The 24,839-nt window shown below is 37.3% G+C and overlaps 1 protein-coding gene across 1 annotated transcript in view; it reads right to left on the bottom strand.

Moving 5' to 3' along the window:
* loxl4 (lysyl oxidase-like 4) overlaps positions 1-12,461 on the bottom strand; it is a 38,423-nt gene extending 25,962 nt beyond the window's left edge. The window contains exons 1-4 of the mRNA XM_077236408.1: positions 12,340-12,461; positions 10,069-10,384; positions 6,421-6,746; positions 5,810-6,024 (exon numbers count right to left, since the gene is read on the bottom strand). Coding sequence (XP_077092523.1) covers positions 5,810-6,024; positions 6,421-6,746; positions 10,069-10,384; positions 12,340-12,354 — 872 coding nt within the window. The 5' untranslated portion in view covers positions 12,355-12,461. The remainder of the gene's footprint in view (positions 1-5,809; positions 6,025-6,420; positions 6,747-10,068; positions 10,385-12,339) is intronic.
* Between the last annotated feature and the right edge of the window lie 12,378 nt (positions 12,462-24,839).

Raw genomic sequence — 24,839 nt, 5'->3', positions numbered from 1 at the left:
TTTATATATTAAGTTGTCCTTTTATATATCAAATGTAGTTCTCTGAACATGAAGAGATACTCTACAATAACTAATATATATACATTCTTACAGTGGCTGGCACTGAAATACCCACCTGTTCATGTAATTAGTCCAAGAGTTCCACCCTTGGTTTACTGCTGAACCAAGAAAACTTAATGATAGAGAGAGCTGGTCTGTTTGGAGACAACAATCATGCCACTGTTTTAAGCATTAGTCTATACACATACACACACCTCCCTCTCTCCCTCTCTCTCTCTTTCAAATGCTGCTTAAGCAAAATGAGTATATTCTAAATATAGTACATCTTAAGGATCAATCTCTACAGTCATGACATAATAAAATACAAGGACACAAGTTCTCATGAAAAGGTTTCTTTAACACCAGCCACTTTTATGTCTCCAGGGTTGATTGTTATTAAAAATCCCCTTTTATGTATATAAAAAGTGTGCCTCCTTGAACCTAAACATGAAACATCGCCTTTGATTAGAAGAAAAATAATTGTGCCTCATGTATGTGATATAATACAACATATAAATAATGAAAATAATGAAAAATCTCTCACACCACAACACCGAATGTTGAATGCCTAAACTGATTATTGTGCTTGACCCTCCCTAGATTCTCAATGGACTGAAAATTTGTTTAAAATAAGTTTAAATCCTGCAATTAAATGACACTGAGCCAAATACCATAAATATAGAAGGTGATTTATCTTTCTGAACACAGTCTGACTGGGGCACTGCTTTAGACTGAAAGAACAGAATCCTCATTTCTTGAGATGCTCGTCTAAGGATATTTGATCCTTATTGTGGTTTAAGTTTTTCAGTTTCCTCGGTGACAGAGTGTGTCCTGCTGACACAGCAGCCTATGGGGTGCAGCTATAATTGTAATCTGCCTTTCCCTTACTCGCCAGAAATGTGGAAATCTTCTGAGGGACCCAACATTTAATTACAGCATCTTCAGCTGAGGATCCAGAAGAAGCAGTGTCAGGGCGGGGTGGATCGCGATCTCTGAGACGCTGAGTGGGAGTGTGAGGGATCGCTCTTCAGTACATCTGCCAAGTCTGGTGCTCTTTGGAGAATGCACGTAATACATGGTGAGGTCAGGTACTGGGCACGCTCACAGACGAGGAAGAGCCAAATGGAGATTCTCTAGGACGTAAGCCACAAAAGCCACAGCTAGCTCTATAAGCTCTAATTTAAGTTCAAACAGCATCTTCAAGTTGCTGTTTGTGGCATGTCTTTGAGTCATGCATAAACAAAAGCTTGCTTAGGTGTTCCTGTGACCTCAAGATTAGGATTCTCAGGAAAAAAGGTACAAAGCCTAAAAAAAAGATAACAAAAACCTGTCAACAATCTTATCTACTGGGTAAGAATTTTCTTTTCTTTTTTTTAGCATAAAAAAATGTAAACTTGCTCAACACTTATCGGGCCATTTTGTAATGCAGCAGCAGCAGACAGACCTTAGACGAATCGTCAGCAGAAAGCACGTACAACACTTATAACGCCCCAGCACAAACCTAAAAAAGCTTGGAGGCCGCAGACCTATAAGATTAAGGTGGTGCTTTTTATAATGAGCACATGGGATGGCATGCCAGCATGGCCAAAGTACATTCACACGATGGGAATAAAATAGTTGTGCTGCGAGTGTGGTAACTAAAAAAAAATACCTCTGAACCACCACAGCATCCAGGAGGAGCAAAATAAGGCAACAATGAAAATGAAGTGAGAACACAAAGAACAAAAAGTGGTAACTGTTAGGAAACCTATTTCAAACCAAATTATTAACTAAACTAAGAAAACCTGCTCAGAGTTAAATGGATTTACTGCTCAGCATGGTCATGACATAAAAATTTGCTTGTGCAACAGACAAATAAAAAGGTTGGTTGGTAGAAAGGAGGGGAAGAAAATAAGAAGGGAGGTAGGAAAATACTGTAGATTTGGTGGATAGGTGGATAAGTAGTTTGGGTAAAGGTAGGTAGATAAAAATGGTAAATATGTAGAAAGTGGGTTAATAATAGGTAGTTAGACCCCATCCACACTACTGCGTTTTAGTTTAGAAACTGAGAATTCAAACGAATACGATCTCCATCCACACCAGCGTTTTAGCTGCGTATTAGAACTGATCTCTGTCCACATTAAAACAATCACCTCACCCTTCACCTACACTGGGCATGCGCGTGCCGGTGTAAACAGGAAGCGGATTGACTATTCCTCAGATTTCGCTGAGGTTGATAAGTGCCGATCTGGACTTTCGAAAGTTTTCGCACCATTCCTCAGGAACTACAACTTCATTGATAAAATTATCCAACCATGCGCTGGTTCTTCCCGGCTTAACCCAACACCGATGCTCCATGTACGTTCGATACCTCCGCTGCACAAGGGAATTGTCACAGATCGCTCGAATAATAGCTTGCCTCCGGTGCATGTAGGCAGTTATAGCATTGTAAAATGCATAATTTACTTGCACTAACGTAACTGGTAGTCCAGGCTGTTGTTGTATGTTTTCTTCCGTTGTATGACACCCAATCAGAGAGCCGAGCGTGAGCCTCTGCGTCATCATTTCTAAAGTCCTCCGTTTTGACCCATCTTCACTAAAACGCCCTCCGGAGATTCAAAACGCAAAACGGGGTCGGCAGCGTTTCTAAACTTTTCCGTTTTAGGTCTTCGTTTTTGCCGTTTTAGTCTGGACGGGAGGTGAAACGTAGCAAAAAGTCTCTGTTTCTAAACTAAAACGTAGTAGTGTGGATGGGGCCTTAGTTAAACAAGAAGGTAAGTAGACATGAGGGGGATGACAATAAGTAGGAAAGCAGATAGGAGGATACGTATTTAAGTAGGTAAAAAAGGTACAGTAGGCAGTTTGGTAGGAGTGTAAAAAATAGGTAGGTAGGTACTGTAGGTACAGGAGGGTAAAAAAATAGGTAGATAGGTAGGTAAGTAGGCAGTTGACTAAGTAGGCAGGTAGGTATAGTTAAAAGATAGGTTGGTACGTAAATGATTGGTAGATAACTAGAAGGGTAAAAAGATTGATAGGTAGGTAACTAGGTTGCAGGAGACGAAAATATGTAGGCAGGCAGATGGATAATGTGGATAGGTCTATAAGTAGTTAGGCAAGTAAAAAGGTAGGTAGGTAGGTAAGTACAAAGCAAGGTAAAAAAATAAGAAGATATGTAGGCAATTAGGTAAATGATAGGTAGTTATCCAAGTAAGCAGGTAGGAGAGGACGAAAATATATAGGAAGGTAGATTCTTTAGATGGGCAAGTACAGCAAGTTGGTTGGTGGATATATGGATGAGTAAAGTAGGTTAAAAAAAGTAGGTAGGTATACGGGTTGAAAGGTGAAAAGATAGGTAGGCAAGTAGGTGAATGATAGGCTGACTGTCACAAGTGGTTGCAGGCAAACAGATGAAGACAAGGCAAGTTTATTTATATAGCTCATTTCGTACAATATGAGTTCAGTTTAGAATCAAAAGGAGAAATACAGTGCAATCAGTTCGACGTACAGTGGATACAGTTATAAAAAGTATTAAAATAGTAAAAATATTATACATAGATAAGCTTCACATCTGGCAAAACAAGTACATATTTTGCACAGCTGCTTGTTTTACTGTGAGATTTTCCCATGGTGATTACACTGTGTCTGTGGTGTTCTTTCTGCGCGCCTAGGAAATCTATTGGACGTCTCCAATAGACCCAGTTTTTCCCTAAATTCGGACAGGAGGAGCTCTAGGACTGACTCACAGGGTAACCTCGGGTTCACTGCCCCACCAGTCCGCACCCCAAAGAATAAGAGGAATAAAGTTCCAACGTAAGGTAAATAACAAATATCCAAAAGGTAAACAGAAGGTGGCATCACACTTAATCGTAAGACAGACCAGACAGAGAATGAATGCGAAGTAACAATTGATATAGTGACGCAAACAAGATGATTAATTAATCAGCTGAACCAAACAAACTCATAATGGAGTAACTATAGGAACATGCTACATGTTTGGGAATATCAAACAAAGGAACATGAGAATTAATGAAAACAAACTAAAAGTCTAAGACAAACTGAACATAACTTTGACAGTGGCTATGTACGTAGGTCTAACCCAATGCGAGTAAACTAACGATAGATAGATAGATAGATAGATAGATAGATAGATAGATAGATAGATAGATAGATAGATAGATAGATAGATAGATAGATAGATAGATAGATAGATAGATAGATAGATAGATAGATAGATAGATAGATAGATAGATAGATAGATAGATAGATAGATAGATAGATAGATTATGTTGGTGAAAAGGTAAGTTGATGGGTATATAGGTAAAGACAACAAACATGAGCACATAATTTCTCCAAGAAATATGCCCTTTTAGAATAAGAGCTAAAGGTGAAATATAGCCCAGAAACTCCCAACAGTAATCTGCTCTTTACATACTTAAAATAACTGATCAATAAAGATAAGACTGTGAAAGTACAGCTTGGTTGGAAGTAACTAAGGAAGCAGGAGAAAGTCAAGGGTGACAATGTCAATAAAATCATTAAACAAACTTGAAACTCTTTCTCCAACAACAGACACTTTGAAGGCTTTAAACTGATGTCCTTTTCCAATAACAATCAGCAGGAATATTAGACTTCTTACTTAAATCTAAGCGTTCAGAACAGACCGTTCATTTCACTAGCACTGAGGTCTAGATAGCATCAGTACGTTTGAAAGATCTTTTAATCATTGCTTAAGTGCTCGAGTTTGTGAAAGGTGCCTGGGGAACAGAGATAAGGGAATCAGACGTGCTATTCCAACCAACAAAGGAGATGAATCTTCCACTACATGCAGAGACAAACATCTTTTTGTGCTTAGAAATGAACTTTTTCTACTTCCAATATCATCCTCACATCATCCTGTGTGGTCCAACAAACATAGCAAATCCAAAAACAAACAAAACAAGGGGAAAAAAAGAAATAAAGATAGGACTCCTTGAATAACAGGAACCAGACTTTTTATATATATTTTTCCTTAAATTATACTGAAATTGAAATTATTAAGTATAATTTTTCCTCAAATATATATATGTGTGTGTGTGTGTGTGTGTGTGTGTGTGTGTGTGTGTGTGTGTGTGTGTGTGTGTGTGTGTGTGTGTGTGTGTGTGTGTGTGTGTGTGTGTGTGTGTGTGTGTGTGTGTGTGTGTGTGTGTGTGTGTGTGTGTGTGTGTGTGTGTGAAAGAAATTACTTTTATATACTTTTATACTATAAAATATTTGGTAACACTTTATTTTGCAGTGTCATTTTTACATGTTACATGTAGTTATAATTAATAATATTTCACAATAATAATCTTTTTATTGTATTTTTGTATTAAATAAATGCAGCCTTGGTGAGCATAAGAGACTTTAAAAATGTTCAAAAACAAAACAAACCCTAAAATTTAGAATTTTTATTTCAACATCAATATGATACCAAATTTAACCTGTATTTACCCTTACTTAAAAAGCATGAAAAAATGAAACTGTTGCTGGCTGCTACAATTCTGCTACATGTGAACCAGACAGTCTTTTCCTGTCCAAGTGGGCAGTTTTTGGAGAGAATATGCTGCAGTCTGGACTAGATTTTATATTATTAGTCAAAAAGCTGGGAAACCCTGTACTAACACAATGAAATTCACAAAACTAATATCATCCAATAACAGGGAATTAGCGTTAATGTTGGATTTTAATATAATACAAATTATCTCAGGACCAAAACCTCAGAGAATAATGCCAGTGCACATGTTATATTTTTCATTAGAAGTGGAAGACTCACTTGTAGGTGTTCATGTTGGGCTGCTCCGCGTCAGGAAAGCCAAGCATCCCACACACAACTCTGCTGCTATTCAAACTCCAGCCTTTGTCACACACCTGTCTCCATCTCCCAGCATGCTTTACTTCCACCGCACCCTCCGTGATAAGAGTGCGCCTCTTTGTAACCATCAAGACTGGCTTGAGACGGACTTCCTCAATCTTCACCCTACTGGCAGACTAGAGGAAGATTGAAAACATTTTCTCAGGAGCATACCTACAAGTTTGCCCAACAATGAAACATCTAATTGTTTACCTCATATTGATCCAAACCCTTTATTCGTTCATGTGTAATGCATAAAAATGGCAGAAAAGTACTTTAAAAGTATTGGAAAAAGTGGTCAATTGCAACAGATTCACTAGATTCCAAGTAGGATATACTTTAAAAAGTTTTATTTTGTGTTCCACCGAAGAAGGCAAGTAAGATGAATTTGGAACAACATGAAATGTTTAAATTTTCAACTAAATCTAAATTTAAATTTGCAGATGATATTACTTATGGATTAAAACGTCAAGGTCAGGATTTGGTTTAGACTTAATCATAAGCATTTCATATCTACTTCATTCTCTGTTTACCGGATTATTAAACTGCTGTCTGGAGAATTGATCCCATCCGGTATGATCCTGGGAATGTCCATTGCCTTGCCTGAGATGTGCATGTGTTCTTGAACTGGAGTAAATGTCCTGCCAACGGTTGGAGGGGACTGTGTTTGGTCTGAGAGCGATGGTGTGCCCTCTTCTGGTGACTCCAGGATGCACTTGGTCCAGCCTTCTCTCTGGACTACAGACCACCCCGAGATCCTCAGTGTGTTTGCAGTCATGAACACCCCACCCGTTCGACTTGCAGTCTTTCAGTGTTTTCTCTGTTCCTTCACACCTCACATTATCCATCCAAATGGAGCCTGTGGCAGAAGTTACATATTACAAAGGCACTAGATGAATAAAACATCAGTTATGGGTCTTAAAATGCCCTTATTATGCTTTTTTGGATATTACCTTTCATGTAGTGTGTAATATAGCTGGTTGTGAATGTAAAATGTCTTGGGTGGGTAAGGTGGGTTTGTCTAACATGGGTTTTGATCGATCGGATCATCAGTATAGATGAGAGAGACACATTCCCGTTTACACCTGCTGTCTTTTTTCCACTTTCAACCACTTCTGTCCTGATTTCTTCGAGGGGAGGGTATATGGGCAGGTAAATGTACGTTTTTTTTTAGATCTTTCGATCCAATGGACAAAATAAGATTGCGCAATTTAAATATGAATGTGACCAGAGACGACGGAAAAAAACAAGGATGGCAGCCAATTTCGTTAAAGGATAAGTTCACCTCAAAATGAAAATTTCCTAATAATTTACTCACCCCAATGCCATCCAAGATATCCATGTCTTTCTTTCCTCAGTGGAAGATAAATTAAATTTTTTGAGGGATACAGTTCTGGATTTTTCTTTGAATAATGGACTTCAATGAAGTACCGCCCCACTCGACCATGCGAAGGAGGATAGTTCAAATTGTATTGGTCGCTTTGTAAACAGTGGGGCGGTACTTCTGCTGGCGCCGGCGACATCGAGAATGACCTTTCTACGTGATGACGTAGTTCCCGGCGCATTGCAGATCAGCTCAATCCGAACAATTGTAGTTGAAAAGTTTTTTTTTGTTTTTTTTTTAAATGACCAATCGTTTCATGAGAAAAGACTCTCCTCCTCAGCTGCGATCCTGCACAGTCCGCTGAAGCACTTCAAAGACCTTTGAAACTGCATTGATTTGGACTTCAAAATGTTGGTTGTCATTGAAGTCCATTATTCGAAGAAAAATCCACATTTGTTTTCCTCAAAAAACTTAATTGCTCTTCCGCTGAGGATAGAAAGACATGGATATCTTGGATGGCATTGTGGTGAGTAAATTATTAGGAAATTTTCATTTTGAGGTGAACTAATCCTTTAATGCTCTGAGAGCCGCAAGCCCACGCCAAACACAGTGAGTGTGTGTTAGAAATCAGGAATGGTGAGATAACATTGTGCTTGGTACGTTTTTCGTCTTTAAACCAAACTTGGGTCTTCATCCGACAAAGTTTCAATCCTATCTGTCTAGTGCGCTTCCCATGTTTACGCATTAGGTCAGTAGAAGGAGAGTAGTCGGTCTTTTGAGGCTGTTCGAATGCATTCAACCACATGAGCATTTACAGTATGAAAGCAATGTGGTCGAATGGGTTTTCGACTAACACTGGAAGTGGTTGAAAGTGGACAAGCTCAAAATGTTTTAGACCCTGTTTACACCTGTATTTAGCATCATCCACTTGTGATCCGATCAACCAAAACGCATCTTAATATCAGGTGTAAGGAGGGCCTTCCTTCCTTGAACCTACGTACTGTAACTTTGTAACAAATTTGCATAACGCCATTCGTTGGTCCTTATTGGCAGCCACAAACAACTTCTACTTTGATCTGCACTCAAACACTGTAGTTGTAGCAGAGGCCTAGAAAATGTTGGTTCGTGTTGTCAACATGTTGAGAAGACACTGTTTTCTGCGCTGCAAAAGCAATCCACTTTGCATGCACTTCCAAAGTGTGGACTCAGGCTTGAATTGATATGGTAAAATCGATGGCATCACTACTGGTATCATTATATGGTAAAGGACGTTTTGTTTCCGTGCGCTGTAAGTGGTAGACCAAACACAACAGACTGGGCCATCTGACCAATCAGTGCAGAGTAATCTCTTGGAAAGAAGGGGTTCAGAGACATCAAGAGACATCTTGATCGAACCATTTCAGACACTGTGAGGAAAAAGGTGATGCACCAATGTACATTAAGAGAAAAATAATTTTTTGTTTAGTTTTTTTTTTAACCTTGGATGCATGTAAACCTATAATATGAGACCCCAGAAACAAAAGTAGGAATAATATAGGCACTGTAAAGGAACAGTTCACCCAAATATGAAAATTATATCATTCCAAACCTGAATAACTCGTTTCAACACAAAAGGTGAATTTGAAAAAGAAAATTATGACAAAATTAGTCCATACAACTCATATTACAAGCTTTCTGAAGTCATAGGCTATGTCATACGTTTTGTGTGACGAACAGATCAAAATTGAAGTTGTTATTCACTAGAAACCCTGATATTTGAAAGTTCATAAGAAAAGTAAACTAATCATAAGTCAAATATTTTCAGTGAATCAGTTCAAAAAATCATTCATTTTAGTATCAGAATTTAGAATCAGAGTATGGTTCTCAAGTTGATTAACATTCAAGGAGAAGATTATCATTGAATAATGACTTCAGTTTTGGTCTGTTCATAACATAGTTATCATACCTGCTTGGAAGACAACTTACAAGTTGCACCGACCACTTCTGAGACATTTATGGTTCTTTTGAAATTTTTTTAAGTTTAAAGCTTCAGTCTCAAATCGGTAAATAAATCACTATTAATAATCACTATTAAAACTTATTTTGTGTTCAAAAGAAAGTCATAAAGGTTTGGAATGACATGAGGAGTAGTAAATACTGACAATTTATTGGTGAACTACTGTACTTTTAAGCGAGACACTACCAATAGCTCAATTATTGTCATAAAATAATTTTTTAAAGAAAAGGTACATAAGAATACAGCAAAAGTCTGCAGACTTCATTTACACAATACTTCTTTAATATGGGAAAGAAGTTTCACCAACAAAAGCATTACAAAAGAGCTCTGTCTGAAGGGTTTGTTTTAGTTTTAATGACAATGTTGTCCTGCCAACTAAGTGTTATACATGCTTTGGGTTAGTGGCTGTCTTTATAGCTGCCTTAAAGTGAAATTATAGGGAGCGATTAGGGCGATGTAAAGAACAGTAGCTCTGTGCACTTGCACTAGTGTGAAACAGCTATTTAAAACAGCAATGCGCCTTCATACGCAATTGCACTCAAGCCTTTCACATAATCCACAGTTACATGTGAAAATAACAGAGATTACTCTTAAACCTCAGCTATTCAGACAGCAAGTGTTTAAAATACTTAAAGGGATATTTCACCCAAAAACTCAAATTTGGAGCAGGGCAGCTTTCATCATTCATTTTTATTGTATGTAAAAGAGCAGCACTGACATTCTTCTAAACATCTTTCCAAATAAAGAAAGGCATACAGGTTTGGGACAACAATGAAGGTGATTAAATGATGACAAAATCTTAAATTTTGAGTCAAAAGAGATTCATAACCCACATGTATTTTAATAGAGAAATTCACTCACCCTCTCCCTCTCCGTACTTGGCACTGTGCGCCCATGTTATGCCACTTTGGAAACCCAGTTCCCTGCAAACCACATTAGCGAGTTTAATGTCAACCTCGTCGTCGCAAACGGTGCCCCACGACCCATTGTGCAGGACTTCAACTCGTCCCTCGTTTTCACTGTGGCCGATACCTGCCAGTCGCACTTTGGCAGCGGGAGCACGCCTTGACCGGACAGGAGATTCGGGATGTGCATCCGTGCACAAAAAGAGGAGTGTGAAGGTAAGAACACACAAGGGAAAGATGGCCCGAATCATGACTACACACAGATGAGGCCTCTGGAATAGAAAACAACAGGGGTCCATGTTAATAAATGAACTACTAAATTAAATTAACAGTTATATTAGTGAATGGTAGAGATAAATTGAGTAGTAACTAGTCATGTGATCACAATATGGCAGCCTCCATGAGGTGACCCACTACAAGTAAAATGAAACTGCTTTTATTAAGCTACTGATATGACTGGAGTCTTTGTCTAAACATGTTTTGCAAAAGCAATTTTTAAAGAAGTTTTAAAAATTAGCAGAACATTAAACAACGCCGTTAATAAGACCATTTGGGAAATATTAAAGGTCCTTGCACACCGAGTCTGAAATTCTCGTCCGGAATTTTCGTACGTTAAAAAATAAATACGACCTTGTTGTGTCAATCATGTTTAGGCTACACACTGCCTCCGAAACTTTCATTCGTCATGAAAAATAGGATCGGGTTCGTATCCGTAGCAACTTGCAAGCATTTTGAGAGGCTTTTTGACAATTCAGAGCCACCGAATGACGAATACGAAAAAAATGACTTAGTGTGCTAGGCCACATTTCACTTCAACATCAAAACAAAAATGAAAAAAATATTTTTTTTTGTATAAAGACAAATAAATCTATTTGAAGACCATTAGGATTTTTTGCATTATGACAACTAAACTAATAAAATAAAATAAAATAAAAATACATTTATTTTTATATTTTTAAATCTTAAGTTGCATCCCAAATGACGCACTAAACACTGCACTTACACACTGTGAATGTATGCTGCCTTCTTGTGCAATCAGAATTATTGTAAATACAAGTTTTAGTTAAAAATTTAAAATTACATTCACTCAAGTCGTATTTATCACTGGGAAGCTTGGGAATAATTTTAACACCCAAATTCACGAGTTGGGCAGGCCACAAACTTCAAACATGGGGAGAACTTTTGCTGCTGTGACTGGAATTATTTATTAGTTTTTTTCTACAACAGCTACATCGCCTTGTCTTGTCGTTAAAGTATTGCATATATGAATAACCATTTGAAGCATATTGTATGTTTTATACACAACGAAAATTTGACGTAGTTGACTGAAATTCCAGAATTGTCAGCAAGTATAATTTTGGCTTCAATGCAATTTTCCCAATAAATAGGCAAGAATAAACCTGTCCTCCATTATTTCTGTTCTTTCTGACAACAAAGCACTTGAATGCGACGAGCTCGTAATCATAACTTCAGAAGTGGGAAGTAGGACATTTTATGCAACTATAGTTGTACTCAACCGTGTAGAGTAGTATGAAGGTTATTTTGTCAATCAACATCGAGGTCTGTTAGCCCCTCCCCTGACGCTACGTAACTAAAGCTGCGTCAGGTGAATGCACTTAAAGTGCACTTTTCTTTTGGGGATTTTCTGTGTGAAAACACTACTCGCACTATTTATACTACAAAACGTCATTGAATAGCAAATAAGTAAGTGAATTGGGACGCATCTTTAATGTCCCAAATATTATTTCAGATTTCTTTCTTTTTCATTTTGGAGTTAATTATGACTCAGACATGCTTTTAACAGGTTAAGTGAGGTTCACCCAACAGATTTGTAGACATGTTACAGACATGTTGCATTGGGGGGATGAAAAGTTTCAGTAGAGGTGTCATAACAGTAACCTTGTCTATGTAGGCCTAAGAAGCAACATGATTTTATAAGCATCCAAACAACAAACAAGAATAATAAGCTCTTATTTCTCAATCTCTATATGGAGACACATTATCAGAGATACAAATAGATATCTGTGCATATACAAATAGATATCAATGTATATCAAATGCACATAACAAGTGGCAAGAAATCTTGGGCTTAATTCATTAATCAATCAATAAAACCCACTATAACATAAAGCATGCACTAAGAGAAGAAGAAGAAACACATATTTAAATCATATCATTAGGAGCCCAAACAGACGCACCAAAGAGTTAAAAGTCAAATTTCACTCACCTGCCAGCCACACATAAGTCACGTCAGTCACAGACTGTAGGAAGATGAATGAAGGAGAAAGTTGAACATACACTCTGTCCCTTTCCTCCCTCGCTCCCTCCCTCTCTCTCTCTCTCTCTCTCTCTCTCTCTCTCTCTCTCTCTCTCTCTCTCTCTCTCTCTCTCTCTCTCTCTCTCCCTCTCTCTCTCTCTCTCCCTCCACCCCCCATCATCCCTCCCACAGATGTCTCCATCTTTATCTCAATGTGTTTCACATTAATGCCTCTCAAGCAGAATTGTGAATGTTTTAGCAGTTGTTCGCTTTGTAGTATATTTGCACTCAATTTTATACAGTACATACATTCATGACAATTTACCTTTTAAAAGGTTCTAACATGTAACATTTATGTACCGCCCCTGCAGCTTTTGAATTTTTTTTTTTGTGAGTGTATACATATATACACGTGTGATCATTTTCTTCTGAATAACTTATGATATACTAAACTCATTATCAGTAAATAAACCAGGCATTTGTAATTATTTGACTATATGTTTGTTATAGAGCATACGCATGTCACTTTGTCAAGGAGACTCATCTGAACTTCACTCTATTATACTTTCATTAAAAAAAAATACATTTAACAAAGGGTTGTATGCAACGCATCAAATAAGAAGTTGCTATTATCGTTTGACATTTTTAATTGTTTCACAAGTTGTTATGGCCAACTTTGTAACACGAAGCCACAGGAAGATCTCGAGTCCTAAATAACTCCGTATGTCACAATTCCAAGTAACTAAAAGAGGCTGCATAACCACATAGTAGATGTTTCTTCAGTGAGCTGACCACAAACCTCACTACCAAAAAAGCAAGACATCCTTCTCTTTAAACCACAGTAAGGATTGTCTTAAATATCTCAAGACTCATTTTCACTTCATACACATCGTTTGGTCACTCTATAGATAAACTGGACAGCTACTTGTTTTTATTTGTACATACTTTAAATGTTTACATGTCTGTGAGCTTTATGAGAGAAAAGTTTGTGACAAAATTAGCATGTTCTGTTGATAGTGTATTTCAGTTTTAACAAACCTCAGAAGGACTGTTTTAGATTCACAGGCATATTTCTAGCAAATCACATCCATAACTGTGAGCAAGGTGGGCTGTACCTCAGAAACAATTACCGTAACTTCCATGCACAGATTTAGAAACAAACAAGAGAAATTTTAAAACACCCACAGGGAAAAAATGCCCTACCATCAAGAGAAAATATTTAACAATTTCCTTAATTACCTAACCTCTGTTCACATATTCACTGTCAATTGACAAGTAGCAATTTAGTTGTTTTTGTGCCAAAGTTGGTGTGACTATGTGCTTGAATGCAGGTCCTTCCCACTGGGTAAACCAAGAAAGGAGGGGGAGGGGGGAGATCAAAGAGAAATCTTGCCAACTGACTGGAAGAGAGAGAAAAAGGGCCAAAAATATACATCAGCACCTCAAATCAAAAAGATTGCTATTTCTACCTATATACATATACATTATATGTGACTCATCATGGGTGGCATACGTGACATACACTGGCAGCCAAAAGTTTGGACACACCCACTCATTCCTTATTATTAGTGTTCTCCCACATTTTATAATAATGGTAAAGTCATAAAAACTATAAAATAGCACAAACTGAATAATGTAATGATATATATATATATATATATATATATATATTTATAGGCTACAGTAGATTATAGCTGTACTCACTCTATCAACTTCATGAGAATTTACTAAATTAAGAGTTACATTGTGACTCACAAAGTCCCAACTGTGAATTTAGTAACATTTTGAGATATAGATTTGCTATTATATATAAAACAGATATATAAAAACCGTCTGGTAATTATAAAGTCACAATTACACAGAATATAAAATGACAACTGTGAGATTAAGTGGCAATTAAAATTTTTGAGCTCTAATTAAAAGTCATCTGGATTAACTATTCAAAAAAATTACAATAAAAAATTTAGTTTTCTAAAGAAATTTATTTTATTTTTAAATACTTCAATACAAGTATTGACCAAAAGTGACAAAAAATAACATCCTGAAAATTTTCAATACTGATAATAATCAGAAATATTTATTGAACAGAAAATCAGCATATTAGAATGATTTCTAAAGGATCATGTGACACTGAAGAGTAGGCTAATGATACTGAAAATTCAGCTTTGCAAGGAATACATTAGGCTACATTATAAAATATATGATAGAAACAGTTTAATTTGAAATACTATTTTACAATATTACTGTTTTACTGTATTTCTGATCAACTACCGGTAAATGCTTACTGACCCCAAACTTTTGTCTACAATGTACTTTCAAGAATTTAAAGCATAAACCTTTTTGATCAGTAATGTTTATAAGACCACGAGAAACAAATTCAGACAAATGCACCCAAACTTTGACTACTTCACCTACAGTAATATAATACAATGCTAGTAGAAGCATCATTAGCTGAGGCTACATCAGCATGATGATGGTTCCTCAGCAAGTGTGTGCAGTATATCTAATGGACATAGATGGCAAGTCCTCGTTGACTGTGTGTGTGTGTGTGTGTGTGTGTGCGTGCGTGCGTGTGTGTGTGTGAAGGGAAAGCAGAGGCTCTTAAGAGACGCTGCTGTGGTGGGGCGCTGCCTCAAGCTCTGTAATTACCCAGCGAGACCCGGCTCTGCCCTTAGCCACAATTTGCGGTGTCATGAAATAAATACATGCTCTTCAACAATAAACAACTGCCTTTTCAAATTATAGCACCGGTTTACCCCCACCGTCACCTCCTGTTTTCTCTCTCTATTCATGAGTCGCTAGTTTCATAACTTAAGCCTCGCACGTCCATGAAGGGCACCACTTTCTGAGAAAATACTGCCATGGTTTTCACGAAACACTGCATAAAGCACTGGACTTTGTTTTTTAAATGTAATGCCAGACTTCAGAGCAAAGTGGTAAATTACAATATTGCTGCACAATTGTATTTGTTTAAAAAATAAGTGAAGATCATGTCACTACTTTAAAATAGCTTCTATTTACATTTAGTCATTTAGCAGACGCTTTTATCCAAAAGGATACACATTTTATTTGTTTCTCCGTTTCCATCGGAAGTTGCGAATTTAAAGTCCCCATGAAATCAAAATTGAAGTTGTTTTGCATTTAGCTTGAATATGTTAGCCATACTGTAATCTATAGGCTAGTGTGCTCCAAAACAATGACAAATTTCACGTTTAGAAGATATAAGCATTCAAAACTTACAGTCTCTCAACTCCACCAATATGGATCAATATTTTGATCACTCCACTTCTCATCAGATTTTCTGTCCAATAAAATGCTCTCTAGAATCTAAGTGCCTCGCCCCCGACATTATAAATAGATGCTGAGGCTGAGGCTAAAATCGATCATTTGTTCACACTTTTACTATTTTGTGAATGGCACATAGTGCACTACAGTATATAGGGGATAGGGAACGATTCAGACAGTGTAAATATGCTTTCCATTTGGGCGAATGAAGTCTGGTTTCACATTAGTGTCACGCGTACACAGTCTGCTCCGGTCCAGAGACATGATAGCAAAAAGCGGATCGATTCGGCGCGGACCAGAAAATGTATCAAACCCATTCGAATGTTGCACAGAATTCGATATTGTAAAGCGATATGGAGGAGATTAGGAGGAGAAACGGTTAGAGATAAGGAGGAAACTGCAGCTTTACCGAGCTCAACAGCTCTGGCCGAGCTGTGATATAAACTAAACATTATTAGGTATTTTGAAAAGGGGGAGGAGCTGTTCGATGTGTCCCGCCCTGTCTTCCTGTTTCAGTGGAAATTACATCAACACATTGATTTATGGTGCGTGTTTCAAGGCACTTCAGTGGACCTTTAAAGGAGAACTCCGGGCAATTTTTGAGTTAATCGTGATCGTTATACCTTTGCGAGTACTGTCTATAGAAAAAAAAAAAAAACGGATTGGTGCTTGCAACACGGAACTGCTACAGCTAATGCCCAGAGCTCCCACTCAGCTAAAACGGCAGTTATGGGGGCATATACATAAATAGTGTCTTTGTGCCTCTTAACAGACACAAAATGCAATTAAAATGTCTGTCCTACATGAACAGGGCCCTTACATGTGAACAAGACGCATTTAGCAGCCGTTGTTTAAATTCACCTAAATAGTGTTTTAGACGGCTAGCTGTAGTCTCGCGCTGAAGTCTCGCACATAGTACTTGTATGGGAGTTTGCACATCAAGTTGAAGAACAACTAGTCACAACTGCAGAATCTCGAGGTCATGGAAAGGAAGACGATAAAAATATAAGTTCTTTTATTTTCACATTTTGTTGCCACAATTCGGAACGACACAAACGCAAACCATTTCTTCTTCACTTGTGAGCAACTCCGATCATCACTCTTCACACACTACGCTCCTCCCGCATATAAATGCAGGATTAAATCTCAAAATTTAGATGACTGGCACTCGGCCAAAAAGATCACAACAATGTCTTCTCTCAAGTTTGCCAGGATTCTAAAGCCTGCAATCAAAATTCAGAAATCTCAGTAAGAACCCACATATTTCTCATCAAATTCTTTCAAAACCAATCGGAGCTGAAGCCATTTTACTTTCATAATTCATTAATCTATTGTATTTCTATTGTATAAAATTGTGAGACAGCCACAGGACTGTAAATTAACATATTTTGATTAAAGATTATAAAGACTGAAAAGCAAGTTAACATATTAAAGGACAATTCTGGCCAAAAATGAGCCTAGGGCTAAATAACACATGGGTACCAGGTTGACTGTACTCTGGGATGCGTTTTCATAATCAAATGTACCCAGTTTTAACGTTAGTTTTAGTTTAACCACAGATTAGCTTATAACCCTAGTATATGGGGCATCGAATAAGTACAAATAAAAATCGCTAGTTAATACCATTAACAAGGCTCAAAATAGCCCACACTAACACGGTAGCATAAACGAGGGTCCCTACCTGCAAACCGAAGCATTGCGAACTTTGTAAGTGTACAGACAGTTTAATAAGAAGATACTTTAGAAAGTCAATTCAGTATAAGAAACACACATTTCCTGGAAAGGTCTGACTTGGGCCTCTAACCAACAACTGTGTTATCAGAAGACTTTCATAAACAATACACACAGACCACAAACCACTGGCTCCAGGCCACAACAGCAGGCTGGTGGTTGGTTATATGCTGTAGGTCGCATAAGTCTTTGTTTTTTTCCTGATAGAGTTGAAATTTGCTTTTAGACACCATAGAATTTTCCCTGATTCTAATGATTCTCATTTGCAATGAAATGCCTGTGATCACACAAACCACAGGTCACTTTGAAGTGCTGCTGATGAAAGAAAAGCATTTTGTGATGCTACAGTTATTTTGGATATTTATAGTCTGACGCTCTAGAGATACTAGATATTTACAGAAATTAAGACAGTAATATTCAGTCACATTATATCAAGATTTATGTTGGCTATTGGAGCTTATTTTTGAATGTACTTAAAATGTATTGTGAATCCTGCGCAAGGACTCCCCCTAGTGTCAACTGATACACTTGATTTTGGAGTTATTATTCAAAGGTGGAAGAGGACCCTGCATTTATACACCGATTACCGTTCAAAAGTTTGACGTTGCTAAGATTTTGGTATGTCTCTGAAAAGGCTGCATTCATTTGACCAAAAAATACTGTAAAAATGCAATATTATGAGATATTATACAATTTAAAATAGTTTTAAATAGGCTATATACAGGTCCTTCTCCAAAAATGAGCATATTGTGAAAAAGTTCATTATTTTCCATAATGTAATGATAAGAATTTAACTTTCATATATTTAGATTCATTGCACACCAACTGAAATATATCAGGTCTTTTATTGTTTTAATACTGATGATTTTGGCATACAGCTCATGAAAACCCAAAATCTCAAAAAATTACCATATTTCATCCGACCAATAAAATAAGTGTTTTTAATACAAAAAAGTCAACCTTCAAATAATTATGCTCAGTTATGCACTCAATACTTGGTCGGGAATCCTTTTGCAGAAATGACTGCTTCAATGCGGCGTGGCATGGAGGCAATCAGCCTGTGGCACTGCTGAGGTGTTATGGAGGCCCAGGATGCTTCGATAGCGGCCTTAAGCTCATCCAGAGTGTTGGGTCTTGCGTCTCTCAACTTTCTCTTCACAATATCCCACAGATTCTCTATGGGGTTCAGGTCAGGAGAGTTGGCAGGCCAATTGAGCACAGTAATACCATGGTCAGTAAACCATTTACCAGTGGTTTTGGCACTGTGAGCAGGTGCCAGGTCGTGCTGAAAAATGAAATCTCCATAAAGCTTTTCAGCAGATTGAAGCATGAAGTGCTCCAAAATCTCCTGATAGCTACCTGCATTGACCCTGCCCTTGATAAAGCACAGTGGACCAACACCAGCAGCTGACATGGCACCCCAGACCATCACTGACTGTTGGTACTTGACACTGGACTTCAGGCATTTTGGCATTTCCTTCTCCCCAGTCTTCCTCCAGACTCTGGCACCTTGATTTCCGAATGACATGCAAAATTTGCTTTCATCCGAAAAAAGTACTTTGGACCACTGAGCAACAGTCCAGTGCTGCTTCTCTGTAGCCCAGATCAGGCGCTTCTGCCGCTGTTTCTGGTTCAAAAGTGGCTTGACCTGGGAAATGCGGCACCTGTAGCCCATTTCCTGCACACGCCTGTGCACGGTGGATCTGGATGTTTCTACTCCAGACTCAGTCCACTGCTTCCGCAGGTCCCCCAAGGTCTGGAACCGGTCCTTCTCCACAATCTTCCTCAGGGTCCGGTCACCTCTTCTCGTTGTGCAGCGTTTTTTTGCCACACTTTTTCCTTCCCACAGACTTCCCACTGAGGTGCCTTGATACAGCACTCTGGGAACAGCCTATTTGTTCAGAAATTTCTTTCTGTCTTACCCTCTTGCTTGAGGGTGTCAATGATGGCCTTCTGGACAGCAGTCAGGTCGGCAGTCTTGCCCATGATTGCGGTTTTGAGTAATGAAAAAGGCTGGGAGTTTTTAAAAGCCTCAGGAATCTTTTGCAGGTGTTTAGAGTTAATTAGTTGATTCAGGTGATTAGGTTAATAGTTCGTTTAGAGACCCTTTTCATGATATGCTCATTTTTTGAGATAGGAATTTTGGTTTTTCATGAGCTGTATGCCAAAATCATCAGTATTAAAACAATAAAAGACCTGATATATTTCAGTTGGTGTGCAATGAATCTAAAATATATGAAAGTTTAATTTTTATCATTACATTATGGAAAATAATGAACTTTATCACAATATGCTAATTTTTTGAGAAGGACCTGTATTTTAAAATGTAATTTATTCCAGTGATGACATAGCTACAATTTCAGTAGCCATTTACTCCAGTCTTCAGTCGGCGTAGCCACGGGTGTGCCAGGGTGTGCCGGTGCCACCCACAGTGGCAGCTGGCACACATAAAAATAGATGCAGAATTATTTTTTAAAGTCTTAATAAAAATGTTTTTCTAAACTTGAACTATTGTTGTTAACTTAAAAATTAAAATACATTTTAAATGTAAAAATATTGTAATTATTATCGTTAAAAAAATATCAGCCCACATTCGGACTGCCAACCAATCCGCAAACTGACAGTAACAAGGTTGTGCTGTTGAGGCTCGCGCCTCATGAGGAGAAATGGAAACATTGAGCGCAGTTCACACAAAGAAACGAACATACAGCGGGTAAAAAATTCATGCGGAGTTTTTATATTTATAACATATGATATGATACAGTTAAGCAACATAACACGACCATGAGTGCCGAATACCATCACAATTGAAAAGTGTTACACTTATTTCATACGACAGTTCAATAAACAAGTAATTAATATCAAGTCACTTACATTTTAGACACAATATTGGCTGTTTTGTTCTATTTGAGCAGCGAAAATAGTTCAAAACAAAGATCACAGCAGAACCACAGCGCATCTCACCAGAAAACATAACCGCGCTTTGAATGAATCGGTTGAGTCAAAGATTCAATGACCTATTAAACAACATAGATATCATATAGAAACTATGCCCTATTGGCCGCTGTGGCACAAGAAGTGCGGCCGCCATCTTAAACCGGTCATACTCCTATTTGCGTTGCATAGCAGCAGTAGATGCCAAAGCTGCTGTGCAGCATATTCCTGCTCAAATTGGCGGACAATCACTCGGGGATTACTTTTCACAAGTAAGATTTAACATTACCGTACTATTGGTTGTATTTTGTGAACAAAATATTCAATGTGTCCTGTATCGTAGCTACATGTATGACCTTTGCAGCAAAAAACCCCGCGTGAAAATCAGTTCGGTATTCAGTGAGATATGATTAATTAAATGCGCTGGCAGCTCATTGCACCTGCCAAACAGATTACACTGAGCGGAGCGGGTGACCGGTTTAAGATGGCAGCCCCACGGCTCGTCCGCGCCAATAGGCAGTAGCGGTCGATAGGGCGTCTATCTATATGATGTCTATGTTAAACAACTGCCTCATTGCTGAACGATTCAGCCGTTTGAACGAATCATTTGAATAAATGACTCAATAACTCACTCATTAAGGCGGTCACTTGCTGCCCTCTACTGGTGGTTTAGTTTTGTGTTTAAAAGTAGGCTATAATTCTATTTGTATATTCAAAAAATATTTAAAACAACCCCATAACATTATTTAATGCAGTTGTAATATTTCAGTGTAAATTAATTAATTTGATTGGTAACAACCATATAGTTCTTATTACTTCAATTGAATGTATTGATCAAATTTAAGAATTTAAAATGAAACATATTTAAACTGATTAGGGAAAAATGCTCGTTATAAAGGTTAAAATATCATAAATATGCAGATTTAAATATGTAAAAGCTGATTGAACACTGATGAGAATATTGCGTCAATTATATTATATATTAATAATATTATAGCCAAAAATTGTCAAATATTACTTGACAATAAATGTGGCACACCCAGTTTTTCTTATGCATACCCAGAGACGCTTTTCTGGCTATGCTAGTTCACGTGTCATATGAATCATGATCAAGAAATCATTCTATTTGGTGTTTTAAGTGCTCGTGAAACAGTTATTCTTATTATTATTTATGACCCTTTCATGATATTTTCTTCCAGCATTCTCGAAAGAACATAATTTATTTTAAATATAAATCTTTGCATGTCTCTTCTGTGACTTATGATGAAATGCTTCCTTGCTGAATTCTAACAGACTCCAAACCATATTTGAACAGCTAGTCCATTTTTTTTTACAGCATTGATTAATCTTTTTTGTTCATCAGTTAATGCACTGTAAACTAACGTTAAAAGATACAACTTTTACAAATGTTGAAATTGCCGTATTAAAAAACAAAACGCAGAGTAGAGTCTGCTAGCAAACGAACGTGACACAGCTCGTAATAAAACGAGAATCAGCATTGTTTTGGCTATTGGGGGGATGAACTGAGGGATTTGAAATGTTCTGAAGGGCACGCGGAGGTGGTGTTTTTTCGTGGGGTAAGGCATATAACTGAACAGATAAATTGCCATATCTACCATAGTTTATTGTAATGCATTATCTATTGTGAATGGTCATTTCATTATGGTTGTTGCTTTGCTGGAATTTATTTAAGTACTGTCCCTTACTAAAATTAACTATGGTTTATAGTGTAGTAACCATGTTTTTTTTGTGGATAGATTGCCATTTGTATAGCTACAATTTTTTACTACAAATACAAGGGTTAAATATGGTTTAAGTAGCAAACCCATGGTTTAACTACAATAAAAAAAAATTGTAGTAAAACCATGGTTCATTTTCATAAGAGGAAAATTAATGAGTATAGTCAAGTCATCCTCATTTATATAGCGCTTTTAACAATGTAGATTGTTTCAAAGCAGCTTTACAGAGATAAAGATATAATTTAAGGTAACAGAGATTGGTTTGGTTTTATAGTGGCTCTTGAAAAATGTTTTTTCCAGCTAAAGTTAGTTTTTATTGATTCACTTCCATCTAAATGATCATTTGTTATTAAATTAGGGGCCGCAAAGACGACACCGTTCTCTCTAAACAGACTTTAAACGTGAACCTGTGATAGACGCTGATGGCGTTCACATGCGCATTAAGAATTGATTCTATAGTTATGTGCATTTGTATATATGTGCGCAGGTTTGTAATTCCTTACAAACCATCCCTAAACAAACTACTTGTCTATACATTTTGATGCAGAATTTTTATTTTATCTTATCACTTTGGGTAGGTACGCGAACCGAAAAATTCCACAACGCTTTATCTGTAGAGTGGTATATTGATCCTCCATAGGGAGAGGCTAGTTGGCACTTCAGCACTGCATTGTCATCAGGTCCAGGCGAAAGTCCTTCGTCAGATCTGGAAACGGCCTGGATCCAGCAGGCTGCGGGAAAACCTCGGGATAAACAAAGACACTAAAATTAGCGTAGATGCCATTCTTCTTATGATGTAACGAGTACATCAGGATTTGAGGGAAGTGTTCCCAGTTCCGGCTGACCTAATCTAAGCAGCCTAATATTGAATTATAGAAGTCTATAGAGTGTTATGTGAATGCTAGGTCAAAGAGATGTGTTTTTAGTCTAGCTTTGAACTGACAGACTGTGTCTGCTTCCCGGACAATGTTAGGAAGATTGTTCCAAAGTTTTGGTGCTAAATAGGACAAGGATCTACCGCCAGCAGTCGATTTATATATTCTAGGTATTATCAACTGGCCGGAGTTTTGAGATCGCAATAGACGTGAAGGACTATAATGCGTTAAGAGCTCGCTCAAGTACTGGGGAGCTGAACCATTTAGTGCTTTGTAAGTAATCAGCAATATTTTAAAATTTATACGATGTTTAATAGGGAGCCAATGCAGTGTTGACAGAACCGGGCTAATATGGTCGTACTTCCCGGTTCTGGTAAGAACTCTAGCGGCTGCGTTTTGAACTAGCTGTAGTTTGTTTATTAAGCGTGCAGGGCAACCACCCAGTAGAGCATTACAATAATCTAGCCTTGATGTCATGAACGCATGAACTAGTTGTTCCGCATTTGTCAATGAGAGCATATGACGTAATTTAGATATATTTTTAAGATGGAAAAATGCGGTTTTACAGACACTAGACACGTGACTTTCAAATGAAAGATTGGTATCAAAGAGCACACCCAGGTTCCTAACTGACGACAAAGACTTAACAGAGCAGCCATCAAGTGTTAGACGGTATTCTAGGTTATTACGTGTGGAAGTTTTTTGTCCAATAATTAGAATCTCTGTTTTTTCAGAATTTAGTAGTAGGAAATTACTAGTCATCCAATTTTTAATATCAACTATGCATTCCGATAATTTTGTGAATTGGTGAGTTTCGTTAGGTTTGGAAGAAATATAGAGCTGACTATCATCAGCATAACAGTGACAGCTAATTCCATGTTTCCTAATGATATCTCCTAAAGGTAGCATGTACAGAGTGAACAGCAGCGGTCCTAGTACTGAGCCTTGTGGTACGCCATACTGAACTTGTGATCGATAAGACTTCTCTTCATTTACTGCTACAAACTGATAGCTGTCAGATAAATATGATTTAAACCATGCTAGTGCAATTCCACTAATGCCAACTTAGTTTTCTAGTCTATTTAAGAGAATGTTGTGGTCAATGGTGTCAAATGCAGCACTAAGATCAAGTAACACTAATAGATAGGGCTGGGTATTGCGAACAATTTGGCGATTCGATTCTTATTTTTATAGTTTTCGATTCGATTCGATTTCGATTCGATTCAATATCGATTAGTTATCAATATTTTATTTTAAATGGTTTGTTTGATTGACACAAACTTTTGTAGACATGGAATCCATATTTTAATATAAATGCTGGTAACTGAAACCCTCCTACTTAGCTATATTACTGAAATACACATTGCATTAACAACAGGGCCCACACAATTATTTTTAATTCATTTTTACTTTTACTTTGAGTAACAAACATTGTAACAGATTTAAATAATAATAAATGCAATGCAATGCACACAATGTAGGCACAAACTGCACATTACTGTAAAAAACAACAACATTGTAAATGTGCAAAATTGAAATAAAACATTTTTTTTTTTCAAAATTCAAAACGGCTCATAAAGCCCTTGTCTGGACATTGCGTATACATAACTAACAGTTATTTTACAATAATTAATAAATATGCACATACAGTGCACAAAAAGGTAAGTAGCACCAACTGCACAATGCTCATTACTGTAAAAAAATCAAACGTGCAACACTGAAATTCATTAACACCTTGAAATGTTTAAGAAATATTTTTTTTTTTACCATTTTAAAACACGCTCATAAAGCCCTTGTCTGGACATTGCTAACCCTAACCCAAGCATACTAACTGTTCATAAATTTAATGGTCCAACAACTCATTTTTTTATTGCCAAATTTTTCTGCAAGAAGATTAGCTGGTCAA

Source organism: Siphateles boraxobius, unplaced genomic scaffold, assembly GCF_051911475.1.
Source record: "Siphateles boraxobius isolate OS27281-9 unplaced genomic scaffold, OSU_SipBor_1 20, whole genome shotgun sequence".
Lineage (NCBI taxonomy): Eukaryota > Metazoa > Chordata > Actinopteri > Cypriniformes > Leuciscidae > Siphateles > Siphateles boraxobius.
The sequence above is the reverse complement of the archived record's forward strand: the minus strand, read 5'-3'. Positions and strand labels throughout refer to the sequence as shown.